Source organism: Amblyraja radiata, chromosome 8 (assembly GCF_010909765.2).
Source record: "Amblyraja radiata isolate CabotCenter1 chromosome 8, sAmbRad1.1.pri, whole genome shotgun sequence".
Classification (NCBI taxonomy): domain Eukaryota; kingdom Metazoa; phylum Chordata; class Chondrichthyes; order Rajiformes; family Rajidae; genus Amblyraja; species Amblyraja radiata.
In genome coordinates, this window is record NC_045963.1 from 40,060,771 (window position 1) to 40,079,782 (window position 19,012).

The 19,012-nt window shown below is 39.9% G+C and overlaps 1 protein-coding gene across 2 annotated transcripts; it reads right to left on the reverse strand.

Moving 5' to 3' along the window:
* Window positions 1-2,644: 2,644 nt before the first annotated feature.
* On the reverse strand, window positions 2,645-18,758 carry LOC116976092 (protachykinin-like). Of its 2 annotated transcripts, XM_033025628.1 has the most exons (5): window positions 18,264-18,734; window positions 16,897-16,999; window positions 8,664-8,687; window positions 3,275-3,328; window positions 2,645-3,155 (listed from the first exon to the last, which is right to left on the reverse strand). In XM_033025628.1, exons 1-5 carry the CDS (start codon window positions 18,381-18,383, stop codon window positions 3,109-3,111), a joined length of 348 nt encoding a protein of 115 aa, XP_032881519.1. In that variant the 5' UTR covers window positions 18,384-18,734; the 3' UTR covers window positions 2,645-3,108. The 2 variants fall into 2 exon arrangements, with proteins under 2 accessions (XP_032881519.1, XP_032881520.1); XM_033025629.1 differs by lacking the exon at window positions 8,664-8,687 and having other exon boundaries at window positions 18,264-18,758.
* Between the last annotated feature and the right edge of the window lie 254 nt (window positions 18,759-19,012).

Consider the following 19,012-nt stretch of genomic DNA (forward strand, 5'->3'; position numbering starts at 1 on the left):
TAGGCAAGGCAAATTTAATTAGGCAAGGCAACTTTAATTTGGCAAGGCAACTTTAATTAGGCAAGGCAACTTTAATTAGGCAACACAGCTTTAGCATTTCCAAACCATAGGCAACACAGCTTTAGCATTTCTAAACCAAAAGCAACACAGCTTTAGCATTTCCAAACCAAAGGCAACACAGCTTTAGCATTTCCAAACCAAAGGCAACACAGCTTTAGCATTTCCAAACCAAAGGCAACACAGCTTTAGCATTTCCAAACCAAAGGCAACGCAGCTTTAGCATTTCCAAACCAAAGGCAACCAGCTTTCGCATTTACAAACTATATTTTCAAACCACATTTAGGGCACTGACAGGTCAGTAAAACCACTCACAGTTTAGTAGACATGTGTTCAGTGTTATTCACAGCTCAGACTGAGAGACATGACCCTCTCGCTCCCCCATCTTGCAGAGACTGATTGAGGCACTCAACACTTCTGGGTTTTATAGTCCCTCCGGCAGGGGCTTGGCCTTCAGGAGAGAGAATCTCAACATTTTTTAACCACTAATAACTCTTTTATTTTTAATCGATGGGAAAAATCCTCTTGTCCTGCGCAGCAGAGGGGGACTCTGAGTAAGATGGCCAAATATCACAGCCATAAGTGGCAGCGTTGTTTCTAAAATCAATATACAGAACAACAGGAAGTGGTCAAGATCAGACTTTTAGTAATATAGATTGTGTAGGAAAGAACTGCAGATAGACACAAAATGCTGGAGTAACTCAGCGGGTTAGACAGCATCTCTGGAGAAAAGGAATAGGTGATGTTTTGAGTCAAGACCCTTCTTCAGACTGAAAGTCAGGGGGGACGCACTGAGTTACTCCAGCTTCTTATGTCACTCCATCAATATTATTGGGTCAACACTTCACACATCTTCACTTATCTCTTTAACGATTGCTCTATCCTACACACATTAGGGAATATTTCCAATTTTAACGTCAATTAGCCTACAAACCTGTATTTCTTTGGAGTGTGGGAAGAAACTGGAGTACGAGTAGAAAATCCACACAGGTGACGGGGAGAACATACAAACTCCATTCCGACAGCATCCGTAGTCAGGATCAAACCCAAATCTCTGGCGCTGTAAGGCAGTAACTACCGCTGCACCACTGTGCCGCCATGGCTTTATAGTATAGCTTCTTTGCCTTCACCTTGGGAATATTTTGAATTCCCTATCCAAGAGGGCTGTGGAGGATCAGTCATGTAAGTATATTCAAGATTATTGGATTTTGAGAGATCAGGGATTTGGGATTCATGCAGGAAAGTAGAGCTGAGGCAAAAGATCGGCCATGGTCTTAGTGAATGGCAAAGGAGGTAAAAGGTTCCTGTTTGTCATGATCTCATGACTTCAGTTAAGTGGCCAGATCTAGTTTGATTTGGCTCAATATTGTATCCTAGCCAATATTGCCTAAATCAATAGAGAGACAGTCTGAAGAAGGGTCTTGACCCGTAAAGTCACCCATTCCTTCTGTCCAGAGCTGTGGAAGCCAAGTCTTCGGGTGTCTTTAAAGCAGAGGTACTTGATTAGTAAGAGTGTGAAAGGTTATGAGAACGAGGCCAGAGAATGGGGTTGAGAGGAAAAATAGATTACTTATAATTAAATGGTGGAGTAGACTCGATGGGTTGAGTGGCCTAATCCTGCTACTATGTCTTATGGTCTTTTGAATCTTGGGGTCCAAGTCCATGGCTCCCTGAAAGTGGTAACACGTAGATAGAGTGGTAAAGAAGGCATATGGTGTGTTGCCTTCATTGGTGGGAGCTTGGAGTATAATAGTCCGGAAGTCATAATGCAACTTTATAGGTCAGCTCGCATTTAGAATATTGAGTGAAGTTTTGGTCACCCCATTACAGAAAGGATGTGCATGTTTTGGAAAGGGTGCAGAGGAACATTACCAGAATGATGCCTGGATTTGTGGGCACTGCCCAAAGGGAGAGGTTGGACTGACTTGGAAGCTAGTTCTGCTTGCAAATTTACTCTGGAGCACTGAGGTTGAAGGGACACCTGATAGAAATATATAAAATGAGAGGTATACTGTAGATAGAATGTTTTTCCCAAGATGGAAAAATCAAATACTAGAGGGCATAGCTTTAAAGTGAGAGGGGAAAAGTTTGAAGGAGATATGTGCGGCAAATTATTTTACATAGAGGGTGGTGAGTACCCAGAATATACTGCAATGGGTGATAGTGTGGGCAGTTACCTATAGTGGTATTTAAAATACTTTTCGATGGCCATATGAATATGCAGGGAATGGAGGGATATGGATTATGTGCAGGCAGATAAGAATTGATCGTGGCATCACATTTGGCACAGACATTGTGGGCCAAAGGGCCAGTTACTGTGCTGTACTGTTCTCTATCCTATATTTATGTAGCCAGGGCCCATTTTGATTGAGAAAAACAGGTGAAAATAATTAAAAGAAATTATGGAAAATTAGATTCATAGCTGAAGAATGATATTAAGCAGATATGGTTCCCTTGGAACATCCAGAGGTCATGAGTGTCACCACATCAAGGCAAGTGGAATGAAGAATTGGCTTTTTGTTATTAGTTAGTTGCATAGTTCCAGCAAACATAATTAAACATATGCTATAAAAATACCAATGTCATCTTGCATTAAATACATTTATTATTTTTAAAATAAAGTCACATTAAAATACAAATTTTGATGATATGTATTGAAACTGAAAACAGTTTTGTTTCTGTATCAATCAATGCATGTTAAAAATGAAATGACTTAAGTTTTATCTTATGGGTGCACATCATTTTATGAATAAGACTATTTCATCATGGAGAGTACAAAATTACAGCCCATCAATTAAGGGGCTATTCATTTCCCCGGTTACCATTGATACGTCTGAGTGTTATCAAAATCCTTTTATTACACTTTTATTCATGACAACATCTCAATGTTCACATTACATATTTCTTAATATAGCAATAAAATGACATTTGTTGGGGAAGACATAACAACTATTTGCTGTAACTCACACCAGTGATGGATACAATATTATTGACACCTGCAAGCAAATTAAAACAACTGTCAACCAATTAATTTTATTCTTTCGTGTTTTATTAATGCCTTTGGATAAAATCTTGTATAACCCACTCAGGAGGGGAACCTGCAGACGAAAAAGTACACACTTGTTAAAATCACCTGATGATTAGATTAAAGATTAAAAGTGTACACAATAAGCTGTCATTTAATACGAGCTAGTTTTATTTTTCACTCATTGCTTACCAGACGCTGATGAACGTTTTCCCATGAGTCCAACAAAGCTCTCTAACTTATGTCCTATAAAACAAATTACAAATAAGCTTATCAATTTATGTTATTGATCCTACAATGTGTTTATCATTAAACTTTCAATTCTCTCTCCTCAGTGACAATGCATTTTCTTTTCATTGACTAACCAAATAATAGTCAGAAAAGTTGCATGCAATAATCTACTTGAGTGATTATCACATTACATGAACTAGAATTTCTGATTTTAGTTTGGATACACTTCTCTGTTACATTATTACTGACATAGAAACATAGAAAATAGGTGCAGGAATAGGCCATTCGGCCCTTCGAGCCAGCATCGTCATTCAATATGATAATGGCTGTCAATATGTTTTCGGACATATTTGGATTCCATAGCAATTAAATTTATTTCTAATAATTATTCTAACAAATTCACATATCACATTCGTGGTATAGAATGATGAAATAGACTGAAAGTTTAGATATTGAGTTCCTCTTGGAAGGTCAATACTAACCATCCAGACAATTACTCAGTGGTAAGAGGAAACTAGTCATAAGAAAGAATCCCTATTGCCTGTGAGTTGTACAATGGACTAGAAAAACGGTATTGAATTAGATGTACTAGGGTAATGGGTATTTGCGTCAGAGTCGACGTATTTGACCGGTAAATCTAAATTTGTCTAACCCTTGATAGTAAAGTGGCTCCTATATCAAGGGGTAAGAAATTGTCCCTAGATTCGGTATTCTTAATTGGCTTTATAATAAAATTGACAAAATATGGAAATTAATTGATTACATTTGAACAGCTGGGAATTCCACAGCAATTGGATTGAGGTGTTATCGACCACAAGCTGTGGAATGAAGAAGGTGAGACGAACCCCCAAATTTAAAATATTAAATTGAAGGCTGAGACTGAATTTGGTTGAATTGAAACATTCCTCGTGGTTTGCTTTAAATAAGAGTCATGCCTGTAGGGAAATCTGGGCTGAACCAAGCTCAAATTTATATGAGAAACCATCATCAGATATACATTGAAGAACATTGTGTGAATACGGAGAGGGCTGATTAGTGTTGATCCTAGGATAGGAAAGATTATATTATGGGATAGAATAGCGATAGTAAATAGAAAAAGGGAATGTGACTGACAGAATAGTAATAGTACAGTGGAATGTATGGGAAAGCATTAGTGCATGAATGGTAACTTGCTTTGTTCCAAGTTTTCTTTGGAATAATAGGTTCAACTATGGATAGAGTATGGAAGGATCAACAACACAGATGGAGGGGATTCGCGCCCACCAAAACTCGGGAGGTGAAGACTCATCAGATGGAAATTGTGAAGCTACGCCCACAAAAACTTGGGAAGCTTGATGAGATTCTGGGAAGAGACATCATCATCTTGTTGTTGTTGATGGATTGATAATGCAATAGTCATCCATGTATATCTGATTATCTGATTATTAGGTTATCACAAATGGTTTATCATTCATGATAAAAGAAAGGAATGTTAATCCTGGCTAAATTGGAGCAGCCATGGTATTAAAATTGAGTTAGGGCTTATGTGCTGCTAGGCCATTTTGGTCATTAAATGTGCCTTTGCAGAACTGAGACAAGCTGCTGAATGGTGCTAGTTTGTCTGTGACCCAGATAAAAGCTGCAGAGCAAGAATGGGACATCTGCAGAGGTAATTCAATAAGGTGTAAAATGCATGGAACTGAGTGGGTCAATGCAAACCAGATATACATAGTGTAAATAATGTTGCGAAGACTTATTTGGATAGTTATGTGTGGGTTGTCTGAATCCTAAGGCACATGTTGCATTATTCATCTATGTTAGCTTCTTTCTAGAAGCTCCTTTCGAATACAATATGTTAGTTACTATGTTATTGGGTTAGGGAACTGTCAATCATGTACTGTCGTAATCGATATGTGTTATATGACTGTACAGAGACCACCTCCATGTGGTTCAGCCCCTCAAGGTTCGGGGACCTATAAAAGGTAGCTCCCACGAGGTCCTGTGTTAATCTTCTGGAAGAACGCTTGGTACTGCGTGACCTTTTGGAGTGTCTCTGCTTGCACGAGGCTAGAAGGGCTTGGCCAAGCAGATACAAGGGTCGAACCTGCTGTGGTTTGGTATTGTATAGGGGTGTTGTGATGTGTTACCCAAAATAAAGTTTAGTTGTTCAAGTGCTTGATTCAATATTTTATTGACTGAAACTAGACTGGGGGAGCTTAGAATAAGCTATTTACATATTCAATGGGTTGGACCAAATCTGTTCTCATAAGAAAGTAGTAATTCCCAAATCTAAACTCCAATGGACACTGGGGAACATATAGGATAGGATAGGGCTTATTACAAATACTACACAAAGTCTGGAGTTTAGGTTGTGCAGAAGTGAACTTAACAAGGAAATTAGGAAGAGGTGGACGGGTGTATAAAAAGGCAGATAGGATACTTTCCTTTATTACCCAACGTATCAAGAAGGGAATTGTATAAGATACGTGTTTGATAACAGCTAAAGTACAGTGTATGATTCAAGTCAGCACATTACAAAAATAGTGTTGTAATATTTGAGAGGATCCAGAGGAGATTTTAGGGGGATGTTGACATGGCTGAAAATGTATACTCCTGATTAAGCTGGGGTTGTTTTCTTTGGACTGTGGGAAGATTTATTGGAGACATATAAAAGTATGACAAACATGGTCAGGTGAACCAGAAAGGCAATCTCATTTGACAGGCAGGTGATAAAATAATTGGTGTAGATGTGTATTAATTGGCAGAAGAATTACAGGGAAGTTGGGGCAATTATTTTAGCCAAAATGTTTTCCGTTTTGAACTCATTGCCTAAAATGTGATGGAGATTAAAACCTTAATGACACCTAAATGTACTTGTATGAATATTTTAAGAACCATAACTTGCTATTCAAGATGCCATTCTGCAAAATATTTGCCATCAATGGAATGAAGAGGTGTGAGCAGTGTGCTGGTAATGGTATATAAGATTATGAGAGGCAGAGGGGAGGTAATCAAGCAAAATCTTATCATCATGGCAAGGGTATCAAAAACAAGAGAACAATTTTAAGGAGAGAGGAAGGAGCTTTGAAGGGAATTTGTAGAGTAAGTTACTTTTACATAGGAAGTGATTGATATCTGGAAAAGACTGTCAGAGAAGGTAGGGGAATCAGATACAATTATTGCATTTTAGAAGCATTTAGTAGGTATGTTGCAAAGCCTACCTGAAGCGTCGCTGAAAATCTGTCCCAGCCCGTGTGCGCGATTTTGGCGCCGTTTAGAGGGGGCGGGTTTAAAACGTGATTTTCCCTAGGCTGTTCAAATCGCGGTTTTTCAGCCTAGTTAATTATTAACGAAAAATCGCTGGAAGATTCCGTAGCTGGAGCTATTTTTAGCTTTAAAGGATTTCTTTACTTGTTATAGTAAGTTAAAAATTAACCTCTAAACCCCCGATCGCCGACAACGGGTCGGATCTCATACAGGGGGAAACGGAAGGTAGGCTGTTTATTTTTACGTTAAAAAAGGCTTCTTAAGATCCCTTTATACAAAGTTTAATGTTGCGAGTAGCTAATTTGGGCCCCATTATATCCAGCAGTATTTTTCTGGGCATTTGAGGGCACAAATCTAGCGCAATGTGAACGTTCTAAACCAGCGCTTTCACAGGATCCCACTAGAAAGCTGATTTAAATGGACTTTAATTTACAGCAATTGAACACTAAAGTCCTTCCATTTGGCCTATAAATTAATGTAAATGAGATTTAAAAATCATATTTTATTGTATTATTTGTGAATATTATTTGGACACTTAGGCTATTTAAAAATGTTAATCATTTATTAAGAAATGGATAGATGTTTAGATCTAGTAATTGAAGTCTGAAATTAGCTACAATTGGGTAACTAACTAATTATATGCTTTAATTTCAGGTCATCCAAGTAAGATTATTTTATATTTGTTTCAGAATGCTTCAATCTGTGATAACTGAAAATTTCATTCAGTTCTCTTAATTTTTAAGAAAGTTATGGGCTATTTGACTGTCCACGATCACAGCTTTTTTGTTATGTCCATAGAAAATCAATAGGGAACAAGATGCTAATTTCCGAGTATGAAAATGGCCATAACTTTTTAAATACTTGAGATATGAAAGTGAATTAGGTGTCAAATTAAACTTCTTTTTATGCTTTATCTGATGGGATAAATTGCAGACTTGATTTTTAAAATCTCAAAATTTTGTAACATTGCTACATTTAGGAGGACACTTAACCAGCTAACGGATAAGATCCTAATGTGAGCAACAGGTTTGACATGGACATCATGGGCTGAAGGGCAAATTTCTGTGAATCTGTGACACAATACACTCCATCGAACTCACAATCATTTTTGTACAATGCTAAAACAAAACAGTACAACCAAGGAAATACAGTTCTAACAAATCACTGATCATAAAATCACATATTACTCTCACCAACATGCTGTACAAAGAACCCCCCTCCCAATTTCACAAGCGAAACCAAAGAAATGAAGAATAGATTTACCAATTGTTCTGAAATGCTTTGCATGCCTCTAGTGAGTTTTCTATACGCTGTGTCTGTGTGTTGGGGGGGAATGGTGGGAGGCCTATAGATAGAATGTGAGAATGGAGTTGGAGTGCGGAAGGTGCAATGTCAGGACACAAATTTGAGAGTAAATCACCTTAAAACACATATGGTCCAATTAATTATTCCACTTGTATTAGATTAATATTATTATTAAGGAAAAATGAGACCGGGTTCGTCTGTTTGCGAATTTCTGAGACCAAACGGTCAGGTTGGAAAAGGATCACTGGAAGGTCCATACATGCGCAAATAAATTGGATGTGTTTACATGTTCTATGGAACAGCTTTTGATATAGGTAAACAAACACATTTTTTTTCTTCTACATGGTTTGGTTTAGAACCTCAAAAATCAAATGCATCTAATTACTTTACCAAGACTATTTAATTCAAGGATTTTTTCATTTTTTACAGTACTGTGTAGCTATCTACAATAAGTTCACTGTCCTTTTAAATGAAAGTAACCTCTACTATCAAGTTTGATTATTTGTTTATTAATGAACCATTACTTAAAACATTGTCAATGGCCATTTGTATATTCCATAAGAACAATGAAATGTAATAGTCTGACTCCTGTGCTATTTCAGTGCTAAGCAAACTTCTTTATTTCTTTCAAAACGCTTTTGAAGATCAAGGATATGGCATAACAAATTAAGGGCCCAAAAAAATATTTAAAACAACACTTTAATAATGAATGTAGTCCATTAAATTACAATTAAATAAAACATTTTTTACAGTATCTATTTCGATGCTCTCAGTTATTAACATGTTTTTCAAAACTTACTTTTGCGAGTCAATGGCTTGTTCCCTGGGGGAAAAAAAATATTACTTTTCCAACAAACCTACAACAAATAGGAAGCATTGTTTTAGATTAAGAAGTTGATCCTGAAGGATCTTTTTGGCTAATTATAGATTTGCACTTATAATGCATCTCTTATTAATGGTTATAAATAATAGATGACTTTAAGCATTTCTCAAGCAATTCATTATTTCCTGTCAACACTGTTGACCGAGTCATTATCTTGGAATTAATCTACCTGTAATAACTCTGACTTTGATATCTTTACTTTAATAACTCTTAACTAAGTTATTATTGCTGAGACCTTGGAGAACAAATTTTAACTACTCTAATGTAATATGATCTACTTATTTTAATTCTTTTATTTATTTCACACAGAAGCACAAAATCATTTCCCACAAGCTGAAATCGAATAAATGGAGTGATTTCCCATTCACATCAGACTCAATTCTCTGATGGAGAAACTAAACAAATGTGGTTAATCCAGCAATTAAGAATTATCTATATGCAGGAACAGTATATTAATAAATTAAATATCAATTGCCATTTCTTTTGTATGTGAAGATGACCAGTTTGTATTTAGCCTTGAATTTTGCTCTCATTAGCAAAGAAACAGCTTGAGCACCAGTAATCCTATAGTTTGTGAATTTTCCACAGGATAATTCTATAAAACCAGTGTGTCTTCCATTACAGCAACATCTATAAGATGTCTATGAATCTCCTGAATTTGAAGAAACAAGGCGTTTCAATTTATCCAGCTGAAAATGTTTCACTGAGCTACAAACTGCCCAGGAATTCATATACTCCTGATATGTTTAATATACTTTTGGGAAGAACTGCTCCCTCCCAGAGACCTGGGAGTGAATGCAAAAGTAGGATAACATAGAAATCGTGATGGCCGCATGGACTTGATGGGCTGAAGGGCCCATTTCGAGGCTTGTCTTTCAATCAATTCAATCAATCTTTGTTTTTATTGACAGAAAAAGTAACAATAATTCCCTATTTTATTCAGTATATTTAACTTGGCCAAAGAAGTTGCCCATTCATTATCTTGACAAAAACTTGTACTACTGACTGCACTCGCTGCAACATCTAACGTGGGCATTCTCTTGTTCTTTGGTTGCCTCCCAAAGATGTGAGGGCTTGTCGGTTAATTGACATCTCTAAATTGCCCCATATGTGCAGGGTGTGGATGAGATGGTGGAATAACACCGAACCAATGTGGGCCTATGGGCCTATTTCCATGCTGTGACAATGACTTCTGGTTTTCTATATTTATCTCGATACTTGCCAATGAAAAACTTGCTGTCACATATGCACTACATTTATGGCAACTGCTGATAATATTGTTATTATTAACAGCTAGATCTGGGCCAGTATTATGAAGGCACACATCTTTGGTTTTAGGTACACAAAAAAGCTGGAGAAACTCAGCGGGTGCAGCGAAGGAAATAGGCAACGTTTCGGGCCAAAACCCTTCTTCAGACTTTGATTATTTGACTTACGGTAACTGAAGTTACATAACATTACATTATATACATGTTGAGGCTCTATAAGGTGCTGGTAAGGCCGCATTTGGAATATTATGAGCAATTTGGCACCATATCCGAGGACGAATGTGCTGATCCTCGCCCTGAGGTCATCCAACTTGTTCATGTGGCTAGGTTCAGCTCCAACTCGATAATCAAGTTTGCTGATGACACTGTGGTGGTGGGCCTGGTCTCAGACAACGATGAGAAGGCATACTGGGAGGAGGTAGCTGATCTGGCACTGGTGTCAGGACAACAGCCTCCTCTTGAACATCAAAAAAACTAAGGAGCTGATCGTGGACTTTAGGAGGGCACATCATCCGAGGACGTACACACCATTGAGGATAAATGGGGATACTGTGGATAGGGTGAGCTGTTTTAAATACCTGGGATTCCACATCTCTGAGGATATGACATGGACATCACACGCTGCAGCACTCATGAGTAAGGCAAGGCAGCGCCTTTACCACCTTAGGCAATTGAGCGTCTCTGAGGATCCTCCAGTGCTACTACTCATCGGCTTTGGAAAGCATCTTGTCCGGAAATATCATGATTTGGTTTGGGAACTGCTCTGCCCAGGACAAGAAGGCTCTGCAGAGAGTAGTGTGTTCGGCCGAACGCACTATGGGAACTTTACTCGCCCCTCTGCAGGAACTATACATCAGAAGGTGCAACTCCAGAGCCAATAAGATCATGGGAGACCCCTTCCACCCCTGCAACGGACTGTTCCAGCTGCTACGGTCAGGCAAACGCCTCTGTTGCCATGAAGTGAGAACGGAGTTTGCTGATGACACTATGGTGGTGGGCCTGATCTCAGACAACGACGAGAAGGCCTACCGGGAGGAGGTGGCTGGTCTAGCACTCTGGTGCCAGGATAACAGCCTCCTCTTGAACATCAAAAAAACGAAGGAGCTGATCATGGACTTTAGGAGGGCACATCATCCGAGGACGTACACTCCATTGAGGATAAATGGGGATCCTGTGGGTAGGGTGAACTGTTTTAAATATCTGGGAGTCCACATCTCCGAGGATATGACATGGGCATCACATGCCTCAGCACTCGTGAGTAAGGCAAGGCAGCGCCTTTACCACCTCAGGCAATTGAGGAAACTCAGATTGTCTCCGAGGATCCTCCAGTGCTTCTACGCAGCGGCGGTGAAAAGCATCTTGTCCGGGAACATTACCATCTGGTTTGGGAATTGCTCTGCCAAGGACAAGAAGGCTCTGCAGAGAGTAGTGCGATCGGCCGAACGCACTATGGGAACTTCACTTGCCCCCCTGCAGGAACTATACATCAGGAGGTGCAACTCCAGAGCCAACAATATCATGAGAGACCCCTTCCACCCCTGCAACGGACTGTTCCAGCTGCTACGGTCAGGCAAACGCCTCCGTTGCCATGCGGTGAGAACGAAGAGGTTGAGAAGGAGTTTCTTCCCAGAGGCCATTCGGACTGTAAACGCCTATCTTACCAGGGACGAACTCTACTGAACGTTTTTCCTTCCATTATTTATTATGTAAAAGAATATGTGTGTTATGATTGTGTTTATAGTTTGTTTGGTTGTTTGTCTTTTGCACAAAAGTCCGCGAGCATTGCCACTTTTCATTTCACTGCACATCTCATATGTGTATGTGACAAATAAACTTGATGACTTGACTTTACAAGAATGACCCCAGGAATGAATAGGCTAATCTATGATGAGCGTTTGTCAACACTGGGCGTGTACTCGCTGGAGTTTAGAAACTATTTTAAATCTCTTTCCTCGACGGAGAAGCGTTATTTTCCCGGATTGTATCTCCGTCCGCGCTGCGGCCTAACATCAAGGTGCTAACGGCCTCTTGCTGGGGATCAATTTTGGGACTTAACATCGTGGAGCTGGTGGTCCCTTTGTTATGAATCGACCTCGGGAGCTCCAACTGCGGGAGCCTGCGGACTTAACATCGTGGAGCTCGTGGTCCCTTGGTTATGGACCGACTTCAGGAGCTTCAAGCCGCAGGAGCTTCGACGCCCCGATCACAGGAGCGTCGATCGCCCCGATGTGGGACCTTCGATCGCCCCGATGCGGGAGCTTCGATTGACGGCTGCGGGAGCTTCGATCGCCCCGACTGCAAATGATTCGACTGCCCCATCCACTGGAGAATAAGGAGGAAATAAGATAAGACTTAATTGCCTTTCATCACTGTGAGGAATGTGAGGAGCCGCTGTGGTGGATGTTTATGTTAACTTTTATGTAGTTGTGTATCTTGTTGCTTTTTTCTGGCATGACAGTCTGGTAAATCAAAATTCACTGTACCTTAAATGGTACACATGACAATAAAGGACCATTGAACCATTGAACCATTGAATAGTGAAAGGCTCGGATAGAGTGGATGTGGAGAGGATATTTCCACTTGTGAGACATTACTTTAGGAAGGAGATGACGAGAAATGTCTTTATTCAGAGGGTGGTGAATCTGTGGAATTCTTTGCCACAGAAGGCTGTGGAGGCCAAGTAAGTGGATATTTTTAAGGCATAGATAGATAGATTCTTTATTAGTACAGGTGTCAGAGGTTATGGGGAGAAAGGAGAATGGGGTTAGGAGGGAGACATAGATCAGCCACGATTGAATGGCAGAGTGGACTTGATGGGCCGAATGGCCTAATTCTACTCCTATTCCTTATGACCTTACGATAACCATCAACTTGAGTTGTACTTAACATTTTGAAAGAAAAACACCCGTTCCTGGTGAGAGTTCCTATTTATAAATTGGCAAATTTTACAACAGGTATTCAGGAAGATTTATGCATTTTGTCGTCTACTTTTAGATGATTGACGTTAATGATGTAAATATATATACTACATATAATTCATCCAAATTTACTGGATATACTAAAAAAGATGAGAAAGTTGCATAGATTTTACAAGGAAATATGAGGATAAAACAAATTATCAAATCATTTGGCAAATTAAACATAAAAAAAACATTGGTGGGGAAAAAATGATATGTTTTTTAAATGGCAGGAAGCAAAGAAATGTTAATGAGCAGAGGGATCTTGATGTGCTTATTCATGAAATGCACAAAGAAAACATAGAGATATACCAAATAATTAAGAAAGAAAATGACATGGTGAGGGAATAGGACCTTGAAGTTCAAAAGTAAGGAAGTCTTGTCATTGCTTAGAAAAGACCAGTAATATTCTGTTCAGCTTTAGCCTCTAAAACAAAAGAAGGAATGATTTACCTTTAAGTCAATGCAGTGCAGATATAGTTGGCTACCTCCTGGATGAGAAGGTTGCCCTTGAAGAGAGATTGAGGAAAAACTTGCCCATACTCGCTGAAATTTACACCAGGTAAGAGGCAATCCCTAGAGATATTTGAGATTCTCAGAAGAATTGACAGGATAAAGGGAGACTACAGAACCTGGGTGCATGAATCAAGAATTAATCTAGAATGGCTTAGCCATTTTGATCTGAAATGTGGGGAATTTCCTACCTCAGGCTGCTGAGGTTCCATTATTGAGCATATTCAACCGATTTTGAAACACGATGGGGAAAAAAGGGACATGGTATCGTCTGAAAGTGGTCTTGAGCACAGTATCAGCCATGATCCAAATCGGTATTGGTATTGGTTTATTATTGTCGCGTGTTCCAATATATAGTGAAATACTTTGAATATGGAAAAGGCTCAAGGGGCCAGATACTCTTTACTAATAAGCAGCACGATCAAACAGCTAGACGCATAACTTAGGTTTATCACCTGGCACATAAAACATTTATTCTGACGTGGTGATCTATTGCTCAGCTTGGCAGCCAATCAATTATCTACATGTAAAATCACATGAGATCATCGAAGACAATCAGCACATTCACCTATTACAGAGCTAAAAGAGATGAATATTTTGAAGAAATTATTGAGTGAATAAGGTCAATGCAACTTTTGCATATTGTTTTCAGAGGAAATTCAATATGGTGCTATGCCTCAAATAATAAAAATTAAGGTGGTATATCTATATAAATGGAGATTAACTGATGAATATAAAACAGAATTGGGATGAGGGAAGGGGAGGGGTATTGGAATTGCTTTATTGCCTTGGTTGAATGTCTTCACATCTGTCTAGTTATGCAAGTATGCCGTTGTGTTCTGGTTATTTGAATAATCTACTCAGAACAAATAATAATGGTAATAGATTAAAACATTTAGCTATTTTCAGTAGGAAAAAAATAGAATGGTTTCCCAAAGAATGAGAGAAATCAGATAGAATAGATGGTGAAGGATAGTTTGTGGTAATAAGTAAATGAATAAACAATGTAAAGGATGGCATTGGAAGAATTAATCCACACAAACATTATTAGAACATGGAATAATTTACCATTTCTGGATACTAAGGTAAAATATAATATGTTGAATATTTATTTGAAAAGAGTATAAGATAAATGGAAAGGACATTGTTTGAATTAGTACGTACAGTCAAGACCTCAGAACGGCTATATTTGATTGTTTTAAGTTGTGCAGCTTGTATAATTAACTCAATTTAAAGATTGATCTCTCATGTTTGGCTAACAGGCTTCCTTCTGCAATATAATTTCCCTAAACATACTTATATTTTATAATAATAAACAATGTTCCTATGCCCTACTGAAGACAGAACACTTGAATAGTTTTATTTTACTCGCAGACTCTGCATAGGCAACTGAGTGGAAAATTACGCTATTATGAGTTCTATTCCTTTAACAAAACAGCTCGTTAATTCTCTGTCCTGGGTCTCCTCCATTGCCAGAGTGAGCAACAGCGGAAATTGGAGGAACAGCACCTCATATTCCGTCTGGGGTCCTTGGGTCCTTACGGCATCAACATTGAATTCTCCCAATTTGGCTAGCCCGTGCTGTCTCCTCCCCTTCCTTAACCCTCTAGCTGTCTCCTCCCACCCTCCCATCCGCCCGCCCTCGGGCTCCTCCTCCTCCTACCCTTTTCCTTCTTTCTTTCCCCACCCCCCATCAGTCTGAAGAAGGGTTTCGGCCCGAAACGTCGCCTATTTCCTTCGCTCCATAGATGCTGCTGCACCCGCTGAGTTTCCCCAGCAATTGTGTGTAGCTCGTTAAGCTTTGTTGTTTTCTGACTACGTTCCTCCCGCATCACACCATCCCCAGCTGACAAGATGATCAAACAGTCTTAATGATGTTGAGTCATAATTTATTATTGTGGTGCTCCCGCTCAAAATAACTAAAAGGTGGAATTATTTGCGAATGTTTCTTCTGTGGTAAATCACTAAAATGAGCAAACGTTGTGTAAGCTGTGTGATGTTACTTTTGACGGTATCGATCGAATGGCTATATATTAACATATGTGTTTGTTCCAGAGATATGCCATGACTTGTAATGTGCAGCTCATAAGAGAGTCTAAATGCATATTGGTACAAAAACCCTCCGTTGTTGGTCTCTTGACGGTGCACCGAGGAAGAGCCAATAGCAACTGTATCACGAGGTGTCAACTCGCACCCAGTTGTACAAAACACTGCCCTTCTGAGGATTCTGTATTTGCAGCCATAAAAAAACACGACGGAAAGGAAGACTGGGTATTTGCCACAAAGGCAATGGGTTGTGCATCACTTGTTAGACTGCAGATCATACTTCATGTGCAATTCTCAATTCCAAAATCTTGAAACATCATGATTCCATTAATGTAATAACAAAAAAAGGATTTCTCCCCAATGGCGTATATTTACTTCTAAAGTTGACCATTTGATTCGGCATTACTAACAACGCACAACCAAACACAATAAAGATGGTGATTTGAATTGATAGAATAGATACAGCAAGAATAGCGCTTGGATTGGAATACAGGTACTTGACATTAGTTAAAGACTATACCATGATGGGCATCCCTGGAGAGAAGGAATATCTGACGTTTCGGGTCGAGACCCTTCTTCAGAGTCGACCCGAAGCATCACCCATTCCATCTCTTCAGAGATGCTGCCTGTCTCGCTGTTACTCCGGGATCTTGTGTCTATCTTTAGTGTAAACCAGCATCTGCAGTTCCTTCCCACACATCTATATTTCTTTAACAATGGTATCTGTAACAACGTGTAGAAAGGAACTGCAAATGCTGGTTTATACCGAAATCGACATAAAATACTGGAGTAGCTCAGCGCGTCAGATAGTCTGAAGAAGGGTCTCGACTCGAAACGTCACCTATTCCTTTTCTCCAGAGATGCTGTCTGACCCACTGAGTTACTCCGGCTTTTATGTCTATCTTCCGTGTCTATAACAATAGTCCAGAAAGTGTAATTAAACAGCCCTCTGAAACACTTGTCGCTGCATCTGAACGAGGGTCCGCAACCGAAACGTCTTCGTCCAATTCCTCAACAGATGCTGCCTACCTGACCCGCTGAGTTCCGTCCAACTGTTTAATTTTACATGTACCAACATATTTGATAATTTGATTGAGTTTGAAAAATACAATGTTCAAATATATAAGCAGATCAATAATGAATTGTTTAATATACCCGGTCGATACTGTAAGGCGCGAACCGTTCTCTTTTTTGTTATAATCGCCTTGCTGTGACATCTGGTAAATTTATGTTGCATAGAAAATCTGATTTCTATGCATTGTATGGCATTGAAATGTTTTGGGGTTTTTAGGTTGACATTAATGACAGATGGGTAGCCACCGCTGAAACATTGCTGGAGGCAAATTCACAACAAAACTGCTTTACCTAGTGATCGCCTCCCCATTAAGCCATAGAACTGCGCTGGTCGCGGTTTTCTGGTCATTCGGCGCAGGAGTTCCCTGACAGAGTTCGCTTTCAGTCGCTTCTCCTGAAATAAAATAATATTGGAGAGCACGGGTGTAAATCAGTTGTCAGGACGCACTGGAATGCCACCTTTAGCGCAGGGGAAACGAACCTAGTCTCTGGTTTCAAAGGTGTTACCTCAGGACACCACATTGCAATGCGGCATCTCCAAAGAGGATCCCCCTCGGTCCAGGCTCTGTGCCACTTGGTTCATCTCCAAGCGCTGCTTTTTCGGGCAATCAATGTGCCAGCATTGACGTTACAGTGAAAACAACCTTTAGGGTACTGCCCGTCTTTTACAGCATAACTACACTTAAATGGAATAAAACCTACAATGAATTATCGTCACATTGATTTGATCAGAGATGGTCTGAGAATAATTCTAATAAACGGGTTCTGATGAAAAGACCCAGGAGGTTAGCTCCTGCTTCTCCATAGGTGCTGACTGACCGAATTGCCAGCCCTTTCTGTACTTATTTCAGATTTCCAAGTTCGGCAGGTTATTTGTGTGCTGGTAAAGTCCGATGCTTCCATGAAGATTATTTGCACCGTGTTGTTCTGATATAATTGATTTCCAATCATTGCGATTTTACATCTATTTATATTTAACATTTTAAACTCCCCGGTGATTAATCTCTGCCAAATTTAAATATAGCCCCTCTTTTCCCAAAACATATATCACTGTCTTATTTACCTACGGGAAGAGGTTCCATCGTTGCTACGTGTTGCTACTTACGTTATTTCACTTAATATTAACGTGTTGCAGCCAAGATGCAATGCTGGGCTGATGTAGGACTTTTAAAAATTGTTTGACAGAATGTGGCCAAATGATAATGTAAGGGTGTACTGTTATATACTCTATGCTCGGGTACCCAACTGGGAATGCCTACTCGCTAAGGGAAAATGAATTGGGTTTTGCCAAGCACTGCCTTCATGCACTTGGAAATTTTATTCCAAAAGGGCGATTTGACCGCTTACAATTTTATCCAAAGTCTGAGTGTCCCGATCCGTCTTCGTAAAATCCCGTAAGATTCAGCTACCGCCCAATATTGATGAAACCACAGTGCTTCTCCACAGCAATTAGGGTGTTTTGCGAATCGTTAACAATTCGCCGGTGGCAGAAGATTTTTGGACCATATTTTGTTGCATATAAACACAAAACTGTTTTCAAAACTGGTCCTACAAGTGACTATTACACATCACGAGTCTCTAAAGACTTTAAATACGAGCGGGTTGCTGAAAACAACAGAGCAAATGTTCATTCGAATTTTAGTGACTTCGAACATTACCTGGCTGTGATTGTTGGCAATCCAATGTGATGTGTCTTCATTTGGAGAAATCTCTTCGCAAAAGACTTCTGTCAGAATCAGGAGGACTGCAGTCAGTGCGAGCAACCGGTGGCTCCTCATCTTGTACACGGGAGCGGATGGTGGCCGCGACGGGGCTCCGGCTGTGAGAAGGTGTAGTCGCGGAGCACAAGTAGCGACAGTGGCAGTAGGAATGTCAATGCGCTCTCTCCGCTTGTGTCAGGGTGTCCACCAGCTGGCCCCGGTCCAACTCGTGCTTTTCCGTCCGATCCCGGAAATCGTCGAGATCCTTCCCCCACCGGCTCGGAGTCGCTGCTGACTTCACGGGCATAAACTGCAGATGCTGCTCCCTCTGATGGGGAGGAGGGCAAGGATGGTCTTCGTCAAGACGCAGTGTGAACCTTGGCGATCCAGAGCCTTGGAATGGAAGTCCAGTTGACTGCTGTGCAATTTATATCCCGGAGCGAGGCGAGGTCGATACAGTGCAGGTATTTCACTGGTTCAAACATCGCCCTCCAGGGCATCGAAGGTGAACGAATCTTCCCCCAGTCTGACATGGTAAATTAAAGAATCAATCTCTGAGTGCAGAAATGTCAAGGTCTATAATTTCCTCCAGTCTGAATACTTAACTCATTTCTCAGATATGAGTAATAATGTGAAAGCATGCCCAGGCCGACGTCAGTTTTCTCATATTACTTCGATTCCGTGAAGCTGATGGCTCGGGGTCGATC